Source organism: Amblyomma mixtum, chromosome 6, assembly GCF_055824585.1.
Source record: "Amblyomma mixtum isolate Tamu chromosome 6, ASM5582458v1, whole genome shotgun sequence".
Classification (NCBI taxonomy): Eukaryota; Metazoa; Arthropoda; class Arachnida; order Ixodida; family Ixodidae; genus Amblyomma; species Amblyomma mixtum.
Genome location: NC_143017.1, coordinates 150,582,196 through 150,607,763, shown reverse-complemented (window position 1 = coordinate 150,607,763; position 25,568 = coordinate 150,582,196). Strand labels below are relative to the sequence as shown.

The window sequence follows — 25,568 nt, the reverse complement described above, 5'->3', positions numbered from 1 at the left end:
AAATGATGTTAGCGGCTTTGTCTTTAGTTCAATTTACTCCTCTAAGCCGACAATAAAGAACGAACACAATAGATAGAATAGAACAAAGCCTAGTTCTGTTTGTCCATCCAGATTGAAAAGTCAGCGGGAATATCCGCGTCTACTTCCTATCAAGCCGGATTCTTGCATTCTCCGGGAAGACGAAGACTCGCACCACTCGTCTGAAAAACGTACAGCGCCCCTCCCCAAAAAAATGGCTGTGGCTTAACTCAGTTATGCCTGGATGTGTGTAGCGAGAGGTACGGTCAATCTTATTGTTTAGCTTGGTTATCTCTACGGTTACATCTTTATCGTTTAGCTCGGTACGTCTCAGTGTTTAGGTTTTGTTGTTACCTACCGTTAAGTTATGGTTACATTACACACTAGAAATTTTTAAAGTGTAATGCATTTATTTTCGGAGTCTTCATCTTGTGGTTTCTCGATTCGCACAAAGACGGCCTGATGATCGGTGAAGTAGCAAGCAGTCGTCTCAATGGCTCCGACTCAGTACTTTTAGGCCAAGGTTTGCCTCTGGTAAACCAGGTCGATCGTAGTTCTCCATTGTGTAATATGCATGTTAGGGTCACTGGCCAGATCCAGGTTGAACTCACCTTTAAGTGGGACGTTAAGCAAGTCCGGGGTCCGGTTAAAGTCTCCTGCCACGACACACCTCCGCAATGCCTCACTCTGCCGTCTCTGTTCGATACGCCGAGCACGTTTCTGTCTCCGCAGCTCGTTGCCTCCTCCTGGGTTTCATTCCTTAGTTGATCTGCGGCCCTGGCACGACATGGCAAACTAGACGACGAACCATCCTCATCTGAATCCCCTCGCCTGGCCGCTTAGTACTTACGACGCTTCTCGAGGCGTGCGACTCGTTCTTCCTCGGTCACCTCGGCTCGCTGCCTCCTCTTGGTTTCGTTCCGATTACGAAGCCTGGCTTCTTTCAGTCTCTCCGACTCACTTGCCATATCTGCCGATGAATCCCACCAAGCGGACCCTTCTATATATACGATACAACGCCAGCTCCTCCTCTGTTGTTTCAACGTGGTTTCACCGGCTCCTCCTCTGACGTCATGACAGATGGCGCGGCGAGCACCGCTGCCAGCTGCGGTGGTTGCTAGGCAACGGCTCAGCTTGCGGTGTGGCCACCGGCCACAGCGAAACGGCGAGAATACGGCCAATTTAGCTCTCGCTACAAAACAGCTTTCTTCGCTAACACACATAACTGCAACAGACATAAATAAATAACATAAATAACAAACATTAATAATAAGAGAGACCGCAGCTTGCAGCCTCGTTTTCTAATACCCCTCGCGTTTTCCTCGTCATTTCCAAAGCTATTTCACGATTTACACGGCTTGGGCAGCGCATGTAATGCGAAGGCAAGATAACCGCTTGCCCTTAGGAGTTGTGGAGTGGATTCCAACAGCAGGCAAGCGCAGCAGAGAGCGGCAGAAAGTCAGGTGTGCGGATGAGATTAAGAAGTTTGCGGGGAGACAGTGGCCGCAGCTGGCAAAGGACAGGGTTAACTGCAGAGGTATGGGAAAGGCCTTTGCCCTGCAGTATTTGTAGTCAGGCTGATGAAGACGATGACTGCGAGAGCTGTCAAGAGCAGTCAGGACTAGAGGTTTGGTTTGTTTCCCGAAACAACAGGTCAGAAAAAATTGCTCGCTGCTAATGGACGCCTGAATATACAAGAGAGTAAAAGAAAAGGAAGTATGGACAACGAAAGCGCACAGATGTATGGTCCACTGTTTAGACGAACCGTGCAAGGTTGAATAAGAATTTAATAAGCAAGTAATAACTCATTTCCTCATTACAGAGGAAAACTATACAGCTTCCTTAGACGTTTCGTAGCTGAATAAGAAACTCCGGACTAGGGCGAGTTTTTCTTTAGCTAAAAAGTCTCTGTAAATACTATAAACCTAGGTGTAAATGTGGATGGTAAAGAGTTATTACTGCGTTATTACACACATGGATGTGTAGGAAAACTAAATTTACGAATGCGTTCGCGGGCAAACATGTCACATTTTCCGCGCATATTCAACATGCTGTTTCGAAGAGGAGGTTACGTATCTGACAGTTATGCCTAACTGTAAGGAAAAAAACTGTACCTGCTCACAATAGCGTTCTATAATTCATCACAACGGAGGGTTCAGTCTGTCGTTATTTTTCATAGAAAAAGGACTTGAGGAATAACTACAGTATGTTTTGAAATTGTATCATAACAACTAATTTGCCCCTTAGAGACGCATCTGAGTTTCTCATCCGGCATAAAAGTGAATGCGCTTTGTTTATGCACTACAAGCTGAACGAAGATTGTAAAGCGGAAAATACTCATTTTGGCTGCGTGCCAGAAGTGCAGCGCAACTGCTGAAGCTCATACTGCATAGTTGCCTGCCTACGCAAGGACAATGTAGCCGATGTTGGCCTTTTTCTGGAGGTATCACTTAGTCTGTGAAAAATGAAATCCCGCGCAAGTTGCATGAATAAAACACAGGACACGAGATGAGCACATCACTTTGTCTATTCATAGAGCTAAGCCCTACGAACCGTATGCTTCCCATCGACGGTTGAATCCGCTGCCCCGCACAGGCGACGCAGAAGACGGCGTCTTCTACACTACAGAGCTTCGAAAATACGGAAACACATAATTTCAGCTAATGTATTATACAGAGTTCATGCAAGATGCGATTTTCCCACCGATGCCGTCGTTCCCAGCGAGCTGGTATTAGACGCCAACATCTCAAGGTTAGATTAGCCCGAAAACGAAACATTGACCGGCGGCAAAACGAACGATGACCTAAACCTAGAAAAAAAGCGTTAGCACCAATATTACGACAGCGCAGCTCACAGGATATTTCATACAACAAGAAACAGAGCGAGGTCTCATAAAACGGAGTGTATGTGCGAAGGAAAGGCGACCTTATAGAGGACGCTTATCAGCTACTTGGCGGCGAGGCGAAACACAGCTATCCCTAACAACTGCGTCAACGACACAGAGCTGACGTACTAATATGTGCGACGCACATGATAAGGCATGGCCGTTTATACATAATCCGAGACCACTCAGGAAAGCAGTCACTGCCTGCTCTTTCGATTACAATCGAGCGCGCGCCTGGCCAGCGTAAAAAGCATTTAACCATGGGTCCAAACGCCTGGATGCACGAGATACGAGTTTTCTTGGGCAGCTAACACAGGCAAGCATTGTCGTGAAGCCCACAGCGTCTGTTTTCCAAAGCACTACATGCCGTTTTTCTGCATTTACGCAACGCTGCTTTTTTTTTTGTTGTTGTGAAAAAGAAAAGCACTTTAGCGAACTCACCATAAACGTATTCTCTCGCCACTCATTTTTTTACTTTTTTGCTGCTGGTGGAAGTATGCAGAAGCGAAGGAAAAGCTACAGAGACGACCATCTTCGCCGTAGATGTCGCCATTGAATAAATAAAAAAATTTGGGGGACATTTAAGCTCCGTCTTTATATAGTATGACACGATAGTGTTAATGGGCATCGGCATATGCTCCTCTTGCCCAGAAGACACGGACACTGTTTTTATGTTACGTGAAAGGTGAAAGAGCCTACGATATAACGATATATATATGAAGTGAAGAAGTGAAGAAGTTTATTTTGACATCGATTTGTCAGAGGTGACGGGACAAAAGGCAATTCATTTTTTGCCTGACGTGGCCCCGTCACCCGTTACATTGCTCAGGGGGGTGGCAAATTACACAGTAAAGTACACAAAGCAAAAACAAAAGAAAAGTAACAACATCGCATACGTACTACATGAATTATATGTAACGATCAATGAGTTACACATAATTAACACAGATGCAATGAAAAATGAAGGAAACAACAACGCATAGCTAAAATGTCTCTAGGACAAAAGAAAACAATTGAAATAGCAAACAATGAGATACACAGAATTAACATACAGGCAAGGGGAGAAATAGCACGCAAACCAAGAACAATGAAAACCGCATCGCATGCCTCCTACGTCTTTAGGACAACAAAACCAAAAATAGCGAACCTGGACATACACCCAGCGAGTAAAAAAAAAACTAGAAACTGGACACTTTATGGAGGAGACAGGGACAGAAGGTACATTTTAACAATGTTCTTGAAGTTGCGGGGGGAACGAGGCTGCTGCAGAAGTTCCATAATACGTGGGTGTTTATTAAGTAAATCAGGAATTAAGTAATCAATGTGCTGCATACCATAATTCGTTCTCATCAGAGGCATTTGAATATGACTATACCTGAAATCATAAGGTTTATTGTTAGGGAAGTATAAAGCATAAAACAAAACTGGGTCACGGGTGACTTCATGATAAATATGATATGCAAGCTTTAGTTGAAACAGTCCATTTATCTTGAGTAAATTATGTTTTAAGAATAATGGGTATGTATGTTCTAGCGGACCTACATCTTCTATGCAACGCAGAGCCCGTTTTTGCAATATCTCAAGCCTGTGCAAGTTTGTCTTGGTAGTGGTGCCCCAGATTAACAGACAGTAATGTAAATGAGACTGTACTAAAGCAAAATACAACTGACGTTTAATAGAGCTGGGAACCAAATATCTCACATATATATATATATATATATATATATATATCTCACATATATCTCATATATATATATATATATATCTCACATATATCTCATATATATATATATATATATATATATCACATGTGTGTGTGTGTGTGTGTGTGTGTGTGTGTGTGTGTGTGTGTGTGTGTGTGTGTGTGTGTGTGTGTGTGTGTGTGTGTGTGTGTGTGTGTGTGTGTGTGTGTGTGTGTGTGTGTGTGTGTGTGTGTGTGTGTGTGTGTGTGTGTGTGTGTGTGTGTGTGTGTGTGTGTGTGTGTGTGTGTGTGTGTGTGTGTGTGTGTGTGTGTGTGTGTGTGTGTGTGTGTGTGTGTGTGTGTGTGTGTGTGTGTGTGTGTGTGTGTGTGTGTGTGTGTGTGTGTGTGTGTGTGTGTGTGTGTGTGTGTGTGTGTGTGTGTGTGTGTGTGTGTGTGTGTGTGTGTGTGTGTGTGTGTGTGTGTGTGTGTGTGTGTGTGTGTGTGTGTGTGTGTGTGTGTGTGTGTGTGTGTGTGTGTGTGTGTGTGTGTGTGTGTGTGTGTGTGTGTGTGTGTGTGTGTGTGTGTGTGTGTGTGTGTGTGTGTGTGTGTGTGTGTGTGTGTGTGTGTGTGTGTGTGTGTGTGTGTGTGTGTGTGTGTGTGTGTGTGTGTGTGTGTGTGTGTGTGTGTGTGTGTGTGTGTGTGTGTGTGTGTGTGTGTGTGTGTGTGTGTGTGTGTGTGTGTGTGTGTGTGTGTGTGTGTGTGTGTGTGTGTGTGTGTGTGTGTGTGTGTGTGTGTGTGTGTGTGTGTGTGTGTGTGTGTGTGTGTGTGTGTGTGTGTGTGTGTGTGTGTGTGTGTGTGTGTGTGTGTGTGTGTGTGTGTGTGTGTGTGTGTGTGTGTGTGTGTGTGTGTGTGTGTGTGTGTGTGTGTGTGTGTGTGTGTGTGTGTGTGTGTGTGTGTGTGTGTGTGTGTGTGTGTGTGTGTGTGTGTGTGTGTGTGTGTGTGTGTGTGTGTGTGTGTGTGTGTGTGTGTGTGTGTGTGTGTGTGTCAGTCACTCGGAATCCAAGGGCCGAGGGTTTGATTATCCACTGATTACCACAATTTTCTTTTCAGCGCAGTTAATTTACTCCTATATACTTACATGTGGTACCGACGTTTACGCCATGTTGTGGCCTTGTAACCACAATTTCTTTAATGTTTTCATTACTTTTCAATGCCGCCGCTCCACGTGTGACACCAAACCTTTTCGACCAACCCAGAGTTTCTCGACACAACGTCGGACGCCGGCGGGAGTCTATCGTTCGTGTGCGCGCTTGTAAGGGTTGCATCCATCTGTTCTCGCGAAGCTAAGTGAATCAGTTTCAACAAAAGGTGTGAGCTCGTCAGCATGAACCTGGTAGTCTGGCTGTGAATTTTCTCAGAGAAAAAAATTCAGTGCTGCACAATGTCAGCGAGCGCTCTCAGTTTTAATGAGTGGTGTTTCTGTGCTCGCGTCTCCACCGACACACGGCCTCAGCGAACATGTCCGGCTGGGCGCAGTAGATGTCGACATCGGTCTCTGAGCATGCGAGCAGCGTGCGTTGTTCGCTCATGAGGACGTCCCCGAACTCCTCGTCCGCTGCCGAAGACGAGGCAAACGCCGGCGATGTTCCCGGACACGGCCGCAAAGCACTTCCGTCCGGCTCGACGCACACGCAGTAGCCCCGCACTGGATGCTGGACTCGCCTGAAGCTGCCGTACTGGTCGCACGACCACTTGGGTAGGTTGGCGAACCGTCGGGTACGGTCGTGTTCGTCCAGGGCGCAGTCTGCAGTATATGCCAGTACCACTCAGCGACACTCAAGCGCTCAACTTACGGGCCATGGCTCCTTAAAAGCGCTCCCACAGGGTTACTGTTTCGAACATATACCTTGATAAACTAATTATTACTGTGCCACTATCAATACAAAAATGGTTTTTTCTTTCACTTCAACGCAGCACACAAAAACATCAACATGGACGGATACATACCCAGCAATTCTGGACAAAAGCATTTTTTATCTTGAGACCATTTATTAACGCAAGTTTTTCATATAATATAAGATTTCACTAACAATCAATACATCCGCAGTTCTCCCTACGGTAGTCTTTTATTATTATTTTTTCTATTTACTTATTTGCTATTGTGAAAAGCAATCCCCGTTGGTGCTCTATGTTCGTAACTGTTCGATGCGATCGTTTGAAACACTTTAAAATAACGATTTCGCTACATATCAGAAGATAGGACCATTACCTTCAATATTTTTAGAACCGTACCTTACAATATTCCAATATTCAAAATTCTTCTCCAAGAAAGCTGGACCTTAGGAAGACACCACAACGACACCACATGCACAAAGGATGTGGAACCAGCTAACCGAGCAGTTCGTCTTGAGTTTTTCTTTTCTACTAAGCAATGCACTAAAAATGATTAAACGAAATGTTTATTCAGACAGGGAGAGCAAAGGCAACTCTGAACAAAAGGCAGACAAAAAGGTCTCAAGGACGGACAAAAGCGTGAATCCCCGTTCCTATTACTTACCAAATTAGAACGGAAACCACGCTCACTATATAAGCGGCTATATAAAGTTATTCAGTGGCACACAGATTGAACGTGGACCGCGGTGTTCCTGTCAACCAAAACAAATTTGAAGTCTTCCTGTTCAGAAGAGCCAGCATGAGAACAGAAACCTCTCTAGGGAAAACCTATTCAAGATTTTCTAAGTCGCTACTCTAGCGGTTCTAATTTGAGACAAGGGCGCTACCCCAGTAGCATTTGTGTGTAGCACAAAGTCATGAGTCACGCTGGCTACAATGTTATTCGTATTTTTTTTAACATCAAAGAACATGAACGTCATAAAGTTTTGATACAAGATGCAATGAACATCAAAGTCCTCGCTCGCCAATGCAGTGGCTAGCACGCCACCTATCTGCAACGTCTGTCTGAGACATAAATCTTTTGTATGTGTGTGTGTGTAGTGCTTTTGTATTAGAGAAATATAGGGGTGGCCACAGATTTGTTAAATGAATATCCACGCTGTCTGAGGAGTTTCGACAGTAAAATTGGTCTAGACATTGGTCTAGACATAATGGTCTAGACATTGTCTTACGCTTACAGTAATGTATTTACTGCATGCTGCAATGCTTGAAAACAATGCACTTTTCTCCCTTTTGCATCTATAATGCCAAGTAGACATCAATCGCTTGACGACAAGAACATATTCACCTTGTTTCTGAACCGGGAAAAAAATTTTGCATGGAACATCCAGTCTCTGATTCCCGAAAAGGCCGAACTGTTAGCTGTCCCATCGCTTATCTTTTTTATGTTTTTAATTTTACTCTTTCAACCAGTTTCGAAATAGGCCCTGAAGATCTCACTGATTGCTGTTAAACTGGACAGACAAACACATCTCATAAAAAGACGAACGGTGGTCCTTTGAGCGGATTTCAAAACCGTGGGAAGAAGGATCTTGAATTTTGCGCACTTTTCAAGAAGTACGTGACATCATTGCAGTAACGATAGAACAGTGATGCACAAGGAAGGTATAGCTTTCGAAAAGCTTTGAAGCGTAAGTATGCAACATTCGGAGAGATCTAGCTTTCAGTGAACTAATAAAAAGAAATCCCTCGAATGTTTGACGCATTTCATCATACCCAAGACGAGGCAAAGCCTACCCAATTCCTGAATTCTTTTCTCTTGTCTATACCCAACCGACTTCTCGGAATCCTAGCGCTTTGCGAGAGCAGCGCTTATTATAGACAGGCTACACGCTACTAATAAAAACAGACATGCCTACTATGTCTGAAAGCACATGAACTTTGCGGTTCTCTTTTGGTTACAGGAATAAGGCATTCTATTTTCTTTGGTTTTCAGTAAGTTGGCATCCGCACGAGCAGCATCGGAACAGTAGAACAGCACGAAAAGGATTTTGTCTACTCACATTACATGCGACGCATAATGCATTCTCTATGATTTAGGACTGAAAAGGCTTTTGTTGTAGTTGTCGTCGTTGTCGTTGTTGTTGTCGTTATTGTCGTTGTTGTTGTTCTTGTTGTCGTCATTGTTGCTGTTGTTGTCGTCATCGTCGTTGTTGTTGTTGTTGTTCTGCTCCTGATATAGTGCGCACATGTTTCAAATTCAGGGCCAATAAGGATAACTTACTTCGGCTTCTTCGAGAGAAGCGTTTCCGCACACAGTTTCGTGAGCACTCATGGTACTTTTATAACCCAGGCGCGCACTACACGACAAATTTTTCTTTGTGTTAAAAACCACTGCTCTGAAGCCCGGTATAATTCCTTTTTTCACATGAGAAGCTCTCTGTATTAAGTTATCAAGCCTTGCTTCGCGAAACTTCAGCGAAATTGCGCGTACGAGGCGGCACAGCTGTTTTTGATGAGTCTAGGCTAAGAGCGCACCAGCAAATTATTGTTGCCGACAGACGTTTTTGCAGAAGAAAGCGCGCCTAAAATGTGCCTGACTTGAGTTGTTATACACAATTTGCGCCCCTTGCGTTCCAAGCGCAAAGCCTACCTCTTTCCCGTCGTACATACCGAGGAGATGAAAAAATAAAAACTCCAGGCGCAGTCCCTCCCCTCTTCCTCACGCTGGAGAAGTTTCCCTTCTCGCAGTGAAAAAGGAGGTCTGCAGCCAAGGCGCGCACTAAAGAACATCAAGAATATCTTTTCACGAAATCAGAAATATTAAGTCCTGAATTAAGCTCTAAACCTCTGAAAAGCCGAAGAACCTCTTGTTTTTTGTTTTTTTTTTGTATGTGTCACTGCGCGCCGAATCCCCCGATGCCTTATCTGCACGCGAATTATGCATGAGCTCCTCGCGGAAAATTTCCAGACTGAAGTCTAAAACGATTCCTAGCCTGGCTATTGTTGTTGAGCATAAGGTGTCCAGAACTGTTGGTGTCTGGAAAAGCGGCGTAACTAAAAAAGTGTTTTCTATTTTCGTTCATTTCTTGTATATAGAGCAGGGGGGCAGGGGATAGGAGAGGCCATATGAGACTGCAATGAGCTAGTTCATGAGTGGAAACAGAAAATGCGCCAGTCGTATTCAAGAAACCAAGGACCTTTCGGTAACTAAAGAAAAAGGAAAGACAGCAGACGGGTAAAAGGGATTTCAGCACAGTAAAAACATTGTTTTACTTCTGATTCGTTCCATTTTCACGCCGCTCCAACTACGAAGGCATTTGCGCAATACAGTGGGTTGCAGAATGCACTGTTTTATAAAAAGAAGCGTCGGCTTCATTTTGCACGTCCTAATGGAAAGTGGAACACCAAAGAGTCCACAGCACTACAGGCTTTACTGCCGCGCTAACATGACGCGCTAAGTATGTGCACTGTGATGAAAACAAACTTACGCCGTAGACTTTGACAGCGGCCAGAACGCAGAACTCCGCGACCGCCTCACTGAGTCCTAATTCTGCCTCCTGCGTCCTGAATTAAGTTAGCCCTCTTTTTGACTGTATTGTGTGTGTTTGTGTACAAGGCAGACTACTGCATCCCAATTTCCGCAGGGCGAAATCTCATTCCTGAATAAACTCCGAGCCTTAATGGCCTAGCGCCTCTGGAAAATATCTTTTTCGGTCGTCAAGCCTCATTCACACGATACGCCTCGCTAACTAGGATCCAGTTACAACGGCTATCGCTGTTAAAAGGCGCGCTTGGTCAGACAGGATGACATAAAAAGCTTCTAATAGAAAAGGTATGAAAATAGCGCTTTCAAGCTGTATTGTCTTGAAGTTTTCAGAGACGCGTCAAGATGCAATGCATGAGGACTGAGGTTTATATATCTACTTCGGCTTATAAAGCGATTCTCATCATCATCATCAGTTGTTCAACGATTAAGGAGCCTTTACAAGGTATTGCATAACAGAGTGTGTGCGTGTGTGGGGGGGGGGGATAGAGAGAGAGAGATAAAAGGACGGAAAGGCAGGGAGGTTAACCAGGCGATGCCCAGTTGGCTATCCTACACTTGGGGAGGGGAACAAAGGGGAAAAAAGAAAAAGAGCAGCAAGGAAATTAGTTTTCTAAGTGTCCAGCGACCACTATGTCACAGGGATAGAGGGCGCGCACTGAAAACTTTAAGATTATAGGCGGGAATGCAACCCCGAGCCCCTTAAGAAATTCAGGAGCGCTTTCACCGCTTTCCGTTGTGTGGAAGGTTGTGTCCAAGGCACCAGAACGTTGGTCTCTGTTAAAGGACCTCCTCTGTGACTGCCCTCGTTTTGAGCGAGAGCGCGGTTTCTTAATTGCTTCTCTGCTCCGCTTGGAGTGGGGATAGAAGATAATACAACGCTAGGCAGAAAGAAATGTTTGGAAATTCTCAAGCAATCTACAAAAATTGGTCACATACAGAAAAAAACGTTTGGAAATCCTCAAGCATTGACAGGAATATATCTACAAAAATTGGTCACATACAACTATACTACCAGTATACTACAATATTAGAAGTGTGAAGGCTATGTTTGAATTTGGAGGTGTCACGTTCAGAGTTAACTCGTCCGCTTCTTGAATTGCGGTTGGTAAATATCGACTTACTAAATAAAAAAGTAACAGCAAAGTTGCCTCTTGTTTGCCTTTTCTCACAACAATAAAAACTAACTTATGCGCAGTTGCCAGCTGTACTTTTAGGTATGAGGAATGCAGCATTATGTCAGTGTTGTGTAAGCCAGTGCTCCTCGGCAGAACGAAATAATGAGTATTGAGACACGCGGATGTAACCGACCAACAGAGAAGGAGGCGGTGTGCTTTGTGCACTGCTGACTGCGTCCTTGCAAATAGTAAGAGCTTCACACTTCCAAAATGTCGACATTCTACCACGGAAATAAAAAAAGATGTCATGAAATGCCTTAATTCTTTTCACCAGCACATACACAGAAATAAACGGCTAAGAAGAGCAAATCTGAAAGCCTGTGTGAGATCCCGTTATTCTTGACCCAGCGCCTCATGTATTTGAGGTATTTAGGACATTATCATAACATACATCATGACTGTCGTGATTTGAGTGAGTGAGTGAGTGAGTGAGTGAGTGAGTGAGTGAGTGAGTGAGTGAGTGAGTGAGTGAGTGAGTGAGTGAGTGAGTGAGTGAGTGAGTGAGTGAGTGAGTGAGTGAGTGAGTGAGTGAGTGAGTGAGTGAGTGAGTGAGTGAGTGAGTGAGTGAGTGAGTGAGTGAGTGAGTGAGTGAGTGAGTGAGTGAGTGAGTGAGTGAGTGAGTGAGTGAGTGAGTGAGTGAGTGAGTGAGTGAGTGAGTGAGTGAGTGAGTGAGTGAGTGAGTGAGTGAGTGAGTGAGTGAGTGAGTGAGTGAGTGAGTGAGTGAGTGAGTGAGTGAGTGAGTGAGTGAGTGAGTGAGTGAGTGAGTGAGTGAGTGAGTGAGTGAGTGAGTGAGTGAGTGAGTGAGTGAGTGAGTGAGTGAGTGAGTGAGTGAGTGAGTGAGTGAGTGAGTGAGTGAGTGAGTGAGTGAGTGAGTGAGTGAGTGAGTGAGTGAGTGAGTGAGTGAGTGAGTGAGTGAGTGAGTGAGTGAGTGAGTGAGTGAGTGAGTGAGTGAGTGAGTGAGTGAGTGAGTGAGTGAGTGAGTGAGTGAGTGAGTGAGTGAGTGAGTGAGTGAGTGAGTGAGTGAGTGAGTGAGTGAGTGAGTGAGTGAACGAGCGAGTGAGTGAAACTTACGCTATCTAGAGCTGTGTCCCGTATGTTTCTTTTCGCTACCTCTTCTACTGTTCGCGCTAGTAACCATGTCGCAGATATTCACCAAACAGCAACTCTGTAGGAAACTTCCTGCTGCTCTGCCTTCTAATGCGAATAAGCGCTGTTCGGAAGATGCTTAAATGCAGTTCCCATTATAAACAACAGATCTTGAAACGTAGACGTGATGCAAACGGAGACGGAACAAGCCCATTGCTCATAGTCCACCGATGTTGAAATACATGTGGGAATACATTTTACAAAACAGCACGAACATTTTTACCTCTCCACGCTTGCCAAGCAGTTTTCATCTTATGCTTGCGCCTTATCACCCCGCATATTTCGTTGATGACAGTATCATGCTAGACGTGTATCTACCCGTAACTTGTCGTGTAGTATCCATATCAGTCACCTTCTAACAAATATAAAACTCTAGGTTCATTCTTTGGTCACTTTGCAAAGCTAACAAAGATAATACGCGACTAATTGGTTATACGGCGCTAGTCAGATCGAGGCTTGAATATGCATCATTCACTTGGAGTTCTCATCAACAGTGCCTTATTAACAAATCAGAGACACTGCCAAACGGAGCCAGTCAACTCAGCACACGTCGGCACTCCCGTTACTATCAAGCATCACTGTAATAAAAGAGAATGTTAACCTTCTAAAGTTGGAATGCAGACATAAGGCATCGCGTCTTGTCTTTCTTTGTAAATTGCACTATAGCCTATAACTCAACATCCTACTCCACACCTATCGACTTGAACACAGCAAGAAAATCGAACCGCCATTTTGCTCGAACAGACGCAGTCTTATTTTCGTTTCTACACTTGACAATAAGACAACGAAAAGCCCTCCTCTACTCTGTAGTTAACACCAGTGATTCTGGAAAACTTAACTCAGCAGTGAAAGATAGTTTAACGTAAAATGTGTGCAAGATTTATCTTCTGTTCGGTTCGTTTTGCCTTCTTTGTACTTCCTTAGTTTCTTTCCGGAACCCTTGAATATGATGTATTTTCTTGCATGTGTTAATGCTGAAAATATTTCATTGAGAATGTTCTCATTGTTAATTGTTTAAAACTTTTGTCATGCTGTATTCCAGCAAGCTAATTTAAGTTCCTATCTATAATGCAGCATTTTTTTGCGTGATATACCCCTTACCAATTAAATCCCACGTACATGTTTAGGGTAAATGAATTAAAAAAGAAATTGCACCTACAGAAGGCTACATACGAGGTCTGTTAGAAAAGTATTCGACTTTGTTTTTTTTTTTGCGAACACCGGATGGATATGAAACAAGCGCGCTTGCATCAGCTGACCTTGAACCTTCCTGCGCATGCATGAATTTTTTCCCGCCTGCCGATAGCGCCAGTCGCTGTGACGCAGCGTTTGAGTGAGGCAGGGCGCGGTGCTCTCGTCGGTTTTTTATTGTAAGGAAAATGGCGGAGCGACAGGAGCAGCGCTACTGCATCAAATTTTGCCAGAAACTGGGCGACAGCCAAGTGGAAACCATTCTGAATATTCAGACGGCTTTCGGTGACGATGCTATGAACAGCACACAGATTAAGCAGTGGTACAATTGGTTTAAAGACGGCCGCACATCGGTGGAGAGCGAGCCACGCTCCGATCGCCCATCAGCATGCCGAAATGACCAGGTCATTGCCGAAGTGAACGCTGTGGTGATGCGGGGCCGTCGTGTTACTATCCGAGAAATTGCGGAAGAGGTGAACATCATCAATTTTTCTGCACATTCCATTATCACCGAAGATTTGGCCATAAAGAGAGTTCTGGAAAAATTCGTGCCAAAGCTGCTCACGGTGGAGCAAAAGCAGCCTCGTGTTGAAGACTCACAGGACATGCTGAATTCCACAAACAGTGGCCTCGACTTTATCAACAACATAATCACTGGTGACGAGTCTTGGGTGCACGGATATGACCCGGAAACCAAATCCCAGTCGTCACAGTGGAAGAATTCCATGTCACCAAGGCTAAAGAAGGCCAGTAGTGCAACGCAATGTGGAAGTGATGATGACTGCTTTTTTTGACTCCCTCTGTGTGGCACACCACGAGTACGCACACCACAGGGTCAAACAATGACCAAGGAGTATTATTGGGATGTCCTCCGTCACCTACATGATGCTGTGCGGCGCAAGAGACCGGAGTTGAGGTCAATAGGAAAGTGGCGCATCCATCACGAGAATGCTCCTGCACATTCCTCGCACTTGACTCAGACTTTTTTGGCGAAAAACCGGACTCCTGTAGTTCAGCAGACTCCTTACTCTCCTGATATGGCCTCCTGCGACTTCTGGCTGTTTCTCAAAATCAAGAAGCCATTGAAAGGAGCGCGATTACAGGGCATTATGGCTGCCACGACAGCTGAGCTAAACTGAGTTCCGAAACGGGCCTTTTCGGAATACTTCCAACAATGGCAGCACCGCTGGGAGAAGTGTGGGGAGTGACTACTTTGAAGGTGATTAGGTTTCCAAGGCTCCAGCTATGCCAGTTTTTTTTCTTCGGCCAAAGGTCGGATACTTTTCTAACAGACCTCATATAAAAAAAAAATTTCAAAGGGAAAGTGGCTATTTTGTTGCCTGTTGATTTATTCACTCACTGGCTACGATAAGAATGAATAGCGATGACGAACCATAAGCGCTACTGAATGGGCATCTATTGCATATGTTTCAGAAAGAACCAAAAATGCTCAATGTCTCAAAAGCCACCAACGCAAGCATCAACGTAAAAAATCCCGTTCGGAGAACTCTCAACAAAACAGCGAGAAGCGGGCGTACGGCAGCTTAAGCCACACAGCTGAGATTTGTTGTAAGCGCGGTCATTACACACCCCGACTTGCCAAGGCTTCGCTCTATATCCTCGAAGTTCCACGTGTAAATGCCGTGCGCGTTGAATGCGCCATACACACGTCGATCTAAACAGAAAAAAAAAAAAGATAGAGTGAACAATAACAGGCGAACGCAATAACGGCCTGCCGCAGCATAATAGCCCTGCTTTATGGAGAAAGTAAGAAACACTCAGGCTAGCGAAAAATGTCAGCGGGCTGCGTTTTTATGGTCAGTAACTTTTAGGAGATTACCGTTCTTTTGCTCGATACAATCTAAGCATCTAAAGCAAAAAAATAAACTAAACCTTAATCACAAAAACGCGTGATTACCTTTCATACGGTTCATCGCCCAGTGCATCCCATGTGAAGGGGAAAAGAAGAGAAAGTGTGAAATGGGCAGAACAGCGATTCTAGGAACTACTAGCAAGTGAACTTGCTTTTCTTTTTTTTTTTACAGAAATGGCCGAGAAATGGGCACCGGAATTAGCATTGCAGATTGTCTTCGCAACGCTAAGCTGAGCTTAGAATGTGTGTGGCTACATTCTGTATCTTGTTCTTTTATCGTCTCGTTTAAACAAGCAACGGATTTTAACGGCGAGAAAATGTTACCAAGAAAGGCGCGCGCTTGGTGCAAGCTGGTTCTTCGTGAAAAAAAAAATGAAGAAAAAGCAGTGACTGCGGTAAGATTATATGGGCTCATAAATTATTTTTGTCTTCATGCTGCCCGGTTGGGAGGAAAATTTTGGCTTTGGTATTCGAAAACCTATGAAATGCTAGACTATCCTCTGAAACTATGCGATGAAAGCTGTGGCAGCGATTTCTGGGGCCTTTTAACATTTGTCGGATTGTCTGCCGGTGCTATATACGACCACTGCGACCATTTGCATCACCTTCACTAGACCATGCCATCGCATACGTGATCGCAATATAAAAAAAAAATTATTGTGTGATGGCAGAGAGAGACATATATTAATGAACAAGGGAGAAGTGTTCCTGGTTGTTAACGTGGCATGCGATTGCAGAAGAGAGTGAAGGAAGAGGGTGAAAAGAGTGGGAAAAAAGAAGAAAAGAAAAGCTGAAAGATGAAATCTAGCATCCACAATACTCGCGCACTCACAAACAACAAACATCAAAGGGTGCCTATCAAACCCGTGTCCCTAATATAATTTATAAAAGATTTCGGGCCACGCGTAGCCGAAGCTAAATCACTCCAGGGCCCAAGGACATGCTCCAGGCACAGGGCGCAGTCCTGGTGGAGTTCTAAAGTACTTAGCAATGCCTTGCGGTGAGTACCGAAAATCAGGCAGCAACATACCACAAGACTTCCAGATCTTCGCGAACACCACATATCGGGCACAGAGGGCTGCTTGATGCACAAATTTTATGAAGAAAGTATTTAATGCAAGAAACGTCCAGCGACTTCGGTGCAGGCAATTACGGTCGCGCCTACCTAAATTGCATGGCACACAAAAGTCACCAGTGGGGTCGATGCGAAGTAGGAATCTGTATTAACACTGCGAATGACACTACAGAGAGCGTTGCGTCCGATATTCAGCAGCCCCAACTATTTTTGCTTTCACAGTTTCGCAGTTGCAACCAGGAGCCATCACGATCTTAATATCCAACCTTTGTTTGCCCGCACTAACGTTTTCAAATACAGTTTTTTTCCGCGCACTGTGGAGTGTTGGAATTCTTTGGATGGCAACATTCGTGCACTATCAATCTCTGATTTTGCGTCGGCAATTGAGTCGTAGCATTGTATGTTGTTTTTTTAGCGTTTATATTTGTAATGCTTGTAATGTACTCTTGTATGCGTGGAATTGTTCCACATTTTTGTACCCACTCCTGCTATAGCCCCTTGAATGGGGCTGCAGTATTTTCAAATAAATAAATAAATAAATAAATCAACTGGTTAATCCTCTTCAACAGCCATCATGCCTGGACAAGATTCACGCCCTTCATCCTAACACTCTTCTCACTTTCCGCCCTCTTCCCCCTCACCGGTCCTTCCTCCTCGGAGTAAAGGCCCTATTTAAACCCCGCCAATGATGAACGCCTTGACCGGACGAAGACAAGTCCTCTTGTCGAAACGTTGGAAAGCACCCTGAGGCTTTTCCTTTCTTTGTTCACTTTACTGCTGGCAAGGGCAATTTCATCAAATACGTTTTCCGTTTATCTTTCTTTCTATTTTTCTTTCTTCCTTTCTTTCTTCCTTTCTTTCTTTCTTTCCTTCTTTCTTCCTTTCTTTCTTTCTTTCTTTCTTGGTTCCTTTCTTTCTTTCTTTCCTTCCTTCATTCTACCTTCCTTTCTTTCTTTCTTTCTTTCTTTCTTCCCTTCTTTCTTCCTTTCTTTCTTTTTATCTTTCTTTCTTTCTTTTTTCCTTCCTTCCTTCCGTCCTTCCTTCCTTTCTTTCTTTCTTTCCTTTTAAGAGCTTCGTTTTTGTAGACTGAAGAAATGCGCTATCAAGTTCGGCTTTTCTCTAATTGAATTCACAGGTGCAGTTGGCCCTTTTTTATCGTGAATTATGCCGTAATTGCTCAAGAGATTTAGAAGAGACTCGGAAGCTCCCACCCGACGACGTCACATGCTTGACATTTTAGCGATGGCTTATTTTTTGTCGTTCAGAGCATGTCACGGAGAAACAAAGTACGCATTCTTTTTATCGGCACCAATGGAGCGAAAACATCCCACTCACCGTCTATACATCTAAAAAGCGTACAGAGCCATCGAAAAAGAGAAACAGGGAATCCTGTCGGGAAGTTTCAACGAAGCGATGGTATTTCGTTTGCATCTGAAAATAGCCGTTACTTGGAAACTTAAACCGAAAACAAGATCAGACTACATTTTTTTTTAAATTTCGTTCCAAGAACAGCGCCCACGCCATCGAGAAAAATATTCTGTTGCGCGGGGCTTTTTAAAGAATGCTTACTCCGCTTCTTGGCCACCTGAGTCTTAGCGGGGACGAATAAGAGACAGTGCGTTTCATAGGCTCTTTTTTCTTTTTTCCTTTTGTACTGATCAGAATGCTGTCATCGGGATAGAAGTTAAAACATCATTTTGAGCTTTCTCTTCATCTTCTTCTCCTTTTTCTTCTTCTTTACCTCAATGAGCTTTCTCAACGGTTCAGGTTCTTCTTTCTTTCTTTTTGAGTAAGGCGGTGCTCTGAATATGAATGCGCACTTGAAGAGAATCGCAGCTTCACTGGGAGAATGAATGGTTAGTAAAGGAAAGAAAAGCTGATTACACAGCAGATGCCGAAATGCAGAGGTGTACAACGTCTCCTAACAAAATTACACTGGTTAAAAGGAACGTATTCTGAATTTTTATTTCTAGAGAGGCATTAAAAGAAACCCCAATTTTTTTTTAAGCAAGATTTATTAGCCCGGAAACTTAGCATGACGATAACAAAAAGTGCGAAAAGTACTCTTTCATTATTTCGGACGTTCATATGTTGCATGGGAAAAGTAAGGGCCTACTCATTGTATGAGTCGGAAATTATTGACAGCCCTTCGTGGAATAACAAACATCGCTTATATTTCAGTAAGGTTAATTCTTCTTTCAGGTGCAGTAATACTTATAAGATGAAAGTAATTTAAATGCCATGAATCTGGCAGCACAGTTCTGCAGAGATTCGAGGGGTTCGTTCGGAAGCATGCACATTGTCACGTAGTGGTGACTGCAGTCCGGAGAGCAGAAAGACAGCGAAGATGGCGTCTAAACGAAACTCTTTATTCGGGCTGACTTGCGCCCGCAAATAACTGAATCACTCGGCGGCGGTGTAGCAACAATCCTGCTCGGCGGTCGTCGAACAGAATTCCCGCCACTCTCGGCCATGCTCAATTTAAAGCTGATAGCGAATATTCGAGATAAAGCATGCAAAATTACTGCAACATTCTGGAACAATGTAGACTCGGCCCCGTCTGCATGCGATCAATCTAGATAAATCTGGTCGCCTCTTCCATCGCAACAAAAGCGATAAAGCAGCGTGCCGGCAGTTTTGAAGAATGAACAAACACTACAAGCATTTGCGGCAATGTTATTTATTTATGTATCTGTGTTTATTTTTAGTTATTTACTTAATTCATTTTTTACCGAGTGCTGACTATAACTGCCTAATCACTATAAATGACTAATAACAATTACCGGTACGGCCAAAAGAAAAAAAATATCACTGCACAAGTAACAATGGAAAGCATGCATTTAAAGAGGACAAATGCGCACCACGAATACAGTGACAGAAAAGGAATGAAAAAACGCACGCACAAAGATAACTGCGCGCTACGTCGGATATCTGATATAAATGCGCGGAATCGATCTTCAGTGCAGCACTCAAAAGGCAGCCTGTTTCGCTTACTGATCGTCAGTGGATAGAATGATGTTTTGTGCACATCTTTCCGATATCTCATCTCCAGGATCTTGCACTGATGATCAAATCTTCTAGATAAATGAGGATCAAGCAGGTAGCGTGTTTGTTAATACGCAGCTTTTAAAAATAAATGCGATACATGATCTCCGATCTGAAATGTTTTATACGGTCAACTGAAGATCACCAACCGAGACGGTTTCTAAGAGACGTGACTCTAGTTGAAAAGCTAAAATTGCTAGGCACAAATCTCCGCAGCATTATTTTGGACGCGTTCGAGCATTTCAGATAAATACGCAGTTGGAGGTCCAATACAGGGAATGCATATGTTAGGATTGGTCTTATGTAAGCGAAATATAGGAGTTGTTTGACATCAGACTGCGCTTTATTGAAATTATGTTTTCTGAAATTAAGCAGTCAGAAGGCTTTGGATGTAAAATACTCAATTTGCCTCGGTCACGTAAGGTTAGGTGTGAAATAAACTCCGAAATACTTAAATTCAGACGCTTAAATTCAATGGAACGTTATTTAATAAGTAAAGGGTTGATACAGGGGAATGCTTCTGAATGAAAGGGACAAATTGGCTTTTTGTAGTGTTCAGAGACGGCTGCGATTTAGAGCACTGTATCACTGGATAGAATCCAAGTCTCGCTGAAGTTTTAGCGCCTCAGATGAAGTTTCCGCAACGTAGTATTCGACGCAGTCAGCTTATCGCCGAACATTGTAGGTAATATATCCAAGACATGTACAGTCTTTGTCAAAAGTAACCAGGCTGCATGGTTTGCGTCTAGCTCGCACAGTAGAGCCCTTACAGCTTCCGTGAAGCTGAAATGGTCGTTAAAGGGAAGTACTGGGGTCCTTCTTACCTTCCAACACTTTTTGATCTTTAGGAAAATCACAAGGGCTGCACTGTACAAGCTAGAAGCAAACCATGCAGCCTGGTTACTTTTGACAAAGACTGTACATAATCAGAGTGAAAACCATTAATCAAACCAAGCTGCACGAGACCCTGATGATATGAATGAAGCCAATCGATCACAGTGAGATGCAGATCAATAAAACATGACTTATTTAATAAAAGCGCATGAGATACAGAATCAAAAGCTTTCCTAAAATCTAGAAATAAACATTTCATTTTATAGCCATGGTCAAAAGAAAACAAATCATTACTGAACTCAAGAAACTGAGTGGTAAAAGAAAACCCTAGTCCAAAACCATGCTGAACTGCAATAAAACTGTCTTGACATTCAAGATGTTTTATGACTGCGCTATAAACTATGTGTTAAAACATCTTACAACGCTCAGTCGTTGGAAAAATCGGCAGGCAAATTAACAACAGAGCTTTTTGAACAGCTTTTATGCACTGTGACGACATTAAACTTTTTCCGCTTGTTTGGAAACCATTCCGAGTCGAGAGATGTTTGGAAAAAGGTGACTAAGTAATGACCAATTACATTCGCCGATTATTTTAATACAAACGTAGGCACGCCATCAGGATCCCGGAAGAAGAGATCTTGATATTACTAAGCAGGTTTAACACACCTTGTAGCGCAAAGACCAATCCAGACATGGGTTCGGTGATAGATTCACGAGTTTGCAGAAGTTTCCTGATGCAGGTTGACGCAAAAGCAGATTGAAATATGCAACAAAGCAGCACGCCTTATCACCGTCATCAGTAATAAGTTCATCGTGGACGTCTAAACTTGGGATTCCGACTAGTTCACGTCCATTATGTTTCAAAAACGTCTAAAATTCCTTGGGGTTACTACGCAGTTTTCAACCCAGCTCATTAAAGTAGTTAAGAGCTTTAATTTGATCTAACGTGCGTACTGTGAAAGCTTGAAGCATGCCTTTCTAACAGCAGGCGTAGTATTCGAGCATGGCAAACTTGGTATCCTTGAGCTGAAGGCCGCACGATAACATAATCTGACTTCATAACTGCAAAATTTAACGAAGATCGGTCTTTTTTAGTCTTCAGCAAAGCGAGCTATTCGGTGAGCCCTTCAATGCTTCCGAGTGAAACATCTTGGTCAATATTAGACGAAAAGAAATCGAGCACATTTTTTTTTTTCAGATTTAGACCAACTCTCAGTGTGTGCAGGTCTGTACTTCAGTAGGTCTTGTGTTTAAGCATATGCAGTTCCTGAATTAACTGCGCCTGCTTAATAGCAGCACACTTTTTCATTCCATAATACAAGTCGCTGGGCACGACACCGCAATAATACATCGATTGGAACTGCGATCGGGAGACCGGTGACTAACCTGAGCGGAAAAGAGCAGTGAACGCATGGCCGATGCAACGTCGCGGCCCAACTGGCCGGCGTTAAACTGGCTGATAAATATCCGGCCCCCATAAAATAATGCTGCACATGTTTCCGTGTTGCCAGATGAACAGTTCAGTCGAAGCGAAACTGGAAGGCAGATGTACATGCGGTACACAGCATCTGTACCACAGTTACCTTCGGACTAGAGTCTAACAATGGTCAGATTTACAAAAGGTGACGTTTCGTCCTACCTCAAGCAGATCATTGCCGTTTCTGCAGTGTCTCGTCCAGAAGCCATTCATCATTCATCTCTATGTAAAAGAAAAATATAGTAAACAATGCGTCGTTGATCGAACCCCGACATCGTAACTTCGATTTCTCGACACCAGCATAGCCGCTCTACCCCATCAACGCTAACATCCGCTAGGGGGAGCTAACGCTTCTGGCTCGATAAGGTTAGAACTGTAGGAACAGAAATGTATTTAAAGCAGATGGCGAATTTACAAAACAATTTATAACAGCGTTGAAAAAGCAATTTTTAAAAAAGCCGAGCATGATAGAAACTGCCCCCCCCCCCCCCCCCCCCCTGTTTCAAAGGGGACACTCATATCGTCATATTGTCGCCACTCCGTCTTCGTCCATGTCCTCGTGGTGCCACAGCAGTATGAACACTTATATACCTTCCATCCCTCTATACATCCAACCAATGCGCAATGCCCGTAGACCGAACAGGAAAATTCGTGGGCTTTGCGATGAAAAAAACCGAAAAAGACAGTGGTCATAATGCACTAGGCGAGCTTGCAGTAGATGTATAACCACCTGTGATTTTTTTTTTTGTACAAATTCTAGTCTGAGACACAAAAATATCCAAATACTCCAGTCCTTTTACATGAGCACGTTTGTATCCGCTATGCACCCTGGCCAATCCCCCATCGTGGATATGTGCCATTAAGCCAGAGTACATCATCATCGTCATCTCCACGCTGAATTATACTTCCTGCTGAGAGGGACGTGCACTCATGCTAAACCGACAACGAGAGATACGTTGGAGCGAGAATAAGTAGTGAGTTATGCATCACTTCAGCCTGTAACTAGCCAAACAGAATGGCAATAGAGATTTGTATGCGAATTGTATGGCTGGCTCGGTTAGCCTTAAAATAACCTGGCCTTTTTCGCGATGGAGGAGAAGTGTGAAAATTCCTGCGCACAGAGATTAAAGCGCACGTTTAACATCCAAAGATTGTCTGAATTAACAGGGAACCATCCACTACGGCATACCTCGTAACGCAAGGGGCGGCTTCGGCACGTGAGATTTGTTAATGATTAACTTCAACGTGTAGTGGGAGAGGTTGTTGTCAGGATAACGGAGCCGGCTAGAGCAAAGCTGACAACATAGTGTTGAGAATCCACTGAAAAATAAAGAACAACCAAACATATCAAGAGCTCAGATATTTTCATGACAGACAATGCTCAGACAATAAAAAATAAGAAAAAAGCGCATTGAGAGGAATGATATAAACCAATAAAAGTGCAGAATGACAAGCAGAAAATAAAAGCGAAAGGTGTCCAGTCGTGGAGTAGATAGCATCAAGCAAGCGTAAAATTCTATTGAGGAGCCTGTTTCCGCTACCAGGAACAAAAGTAATTCAGAGGATATAAATGAATAAATAAATAAATAACCAAGGACTGCTTCCAGAAACTCAGAACAGGAAAGACCAGGCCAAAATGTAAAGAGCTTACAACAGCTCCGAGATAGCATTGAAAACCAGGCTTCTAACAGTTTTCTTTCCTCCCAAACACCTGCTCTCTTCCACTTTTTTCTCCTTCTTCCTTTTCTCCCTTGTCTTTCCAGGGTGCACCCTTCCGCCGTCAGAGCAGCTTCTCCGCACTCGACGCCATCAATTGTACTTCCCGCGCAGCGCAAATCTCCCAAATCCTGACACCCACACACACACGCGTCGGATACTTTTCAGTCTCATCGCGAATTCCACTCGCGCAACGTCCACCCAGAAACACTCGAGAAGAAACAGGACGCTAAAGGAAAAGACAAGTCCGCGCGTCCAACGCTTCCGACTCAAGACCCGTGTCCCTTCCTTCCCTTTTTCCCTCTTTCCTTTGCGAGGTCGAGAGAAAAAGAACGAGCGAACGAGATAGGAGCACGGGCGAGCTGCAAAACAACCCTGAAAAGACGCGCGTTCTCAGATCACCGCAGCTTGCGTAGCAAAGCAGCCCCTGCTATCTTTGTGTCCTTATTTCTCTGCGCGTTTCCACATCGCATGCTCTTGCGAAGCGCGGCGGCGACATGAAAGAGATCCCAGGAACGCTCCGAAATAACGCCTGTACTCGTACCCGGCGTGCTCCTCGCTGTCCAACATCTCTCAGCGACAGCGTTCTATTTTTAGCCGGGCAGAAGTGTCTCTATGCTCTTGCGGTAGCTGTATTTGTCGCCGGACCTGTGGAATGCGGCGCGCGGGATAGGGTCGATGAGGAGGGGGAGGTAACGACTGGTGTCAGTGGTTTTGACACAGCCCGTTTTGCGGGTCATGTCGCATTGTTTTATTTTCACGCATATTTGTTCGATAGTGCCGAGAAAGCGTGCGAGCTGTACAGCGCGTCGACTGTCTGCTGACATTGGCGCGAACGACGCGAAGGCGAATTGTTGCTGCAACTGTTGCATATAAGAAGCGATCTCGTTATCTGTGGGCCGGTCGTTGCATTCAGTAATAAAGGCAAATTGACGTGCAATAATCAGCGAAAGGGACTCTCAAAGCACGCTCTAGCGAGACTTCGTTCGTTCATTATTGCCTTCGATCGTTGGTTCTGCCGTCTGTGAGTCTTACAGTTCATTCTTTCATCCATTCAGAATTTCGTAAGAAGGGTGTAAATATTTAATGCTGAAAGAATGGGTCTCGCATAATGTACTCGGAGAAGGGAGGATTAGTTCATTATTTTGGTCATTCGTTTGTTCTTTCGTTACTTTGTTTAGTCGTTATTCATTCATTCACTCAACCAGTATTTATTTTCTCTGAGAAGACGTGCATGTTACGCGATTTTCATTAAGAATTTTTTAACCAATCAAAGACATCTTAGTCATTAGCACCGGATAGGGGTCATGGGCAATGGTAGTATTCACTTGTAGTTAGGTAAGCTTTCCCGAAGAACATTCTCTTGCCTTAACAACGTAAAAATACATACAGCAGATTTAGCATGCAGAAAAGAAGAGTCTGCGCTCACTGCTGACGTTGTGGTTAGAAAAACTTCCTTTTGAGCGAAAGACGTGCCATCGACCAGCCCTTTCGGCCACTTCTAAGACGTCATTATGGTGACATGATGGTACGATATTGTATACGGATGAATTTCAGTGATTTGAGCTTACTATAAAACTTTTGATGCATGGGTGTGCTTCAATTTTGAGTGTTTTTCCATCACTTTTCAAAAAAGTGATGTCAAAATAATATTGCATTGTTAACTTTTTAACTACTACTATTAGGTGTCTTAATTATTGAGAGGTGTGTAGCCCACCATCATTAATATTCGTATCAGTTTTTTCGAATTTCGAAAACGCGGTTACCCTTGGCGCTGTGGCCAAACAAATTTTGGCTATTTCGACGAGTTACCTACACTGGACAAGTTGCTTTTCCTGCAAGCTTCTCGAAAGCACAGTAACTGCGTTTTCGAAATTCTAAACATCGATATCGATATCCCTTACCCTTTGCTACACGCCTCTCAATAATTAAGGAGCCTAAGAGTAATAGTTAAAAAATTAGCCGTTTAATATTAGTTAACTAGCTAAGCTAGTGAGCACGTCTTTGCTG

General features: G+C 43.8%; 2 protein-coding genes across 2 annotated transcripts in view; one reads left to right on the top strand and one right to left on the bottom strand.

Annotated features, from left to right (window-relative positions):
- Positions 1–6,027: 6,027 nt before the first annotated feature.
- LOC149340761 (thyroglobulin-like) overlaps positions 6,028–25,568 on the bottom strand; it is a 95,495-nt gene continuing 75,954 nt past the window's right edge. Inside the window, exon 8 of the mRNA XM_089549611.1 lies at positions 6,028–6,387. Coding sequence (XP_089405737.1) covers positions 6,047–6,387 — 341 coding nt within the window. The 3' untranslated portion in view covers positions 6,028–6,046. The remainder of the gene's footprint in view (positions 6,388–25,568) is intronic.
- Positions 13,727–25,568, top strand: part of LOC149340762 (protein GVQW3-like) — a 24,365-nt gene continuing 12,523 nt past the window's right edge. The window contains exon 1 of the mRNA XM_089550029.1: positions 13,727–14,209. Within this exon, the coding sequence (XP_089406155.1) occupies positions 13,727–14,209 (483 nt within the window). The remainder of the gene's footprint in view (positions 14,210–25,568) is intronic.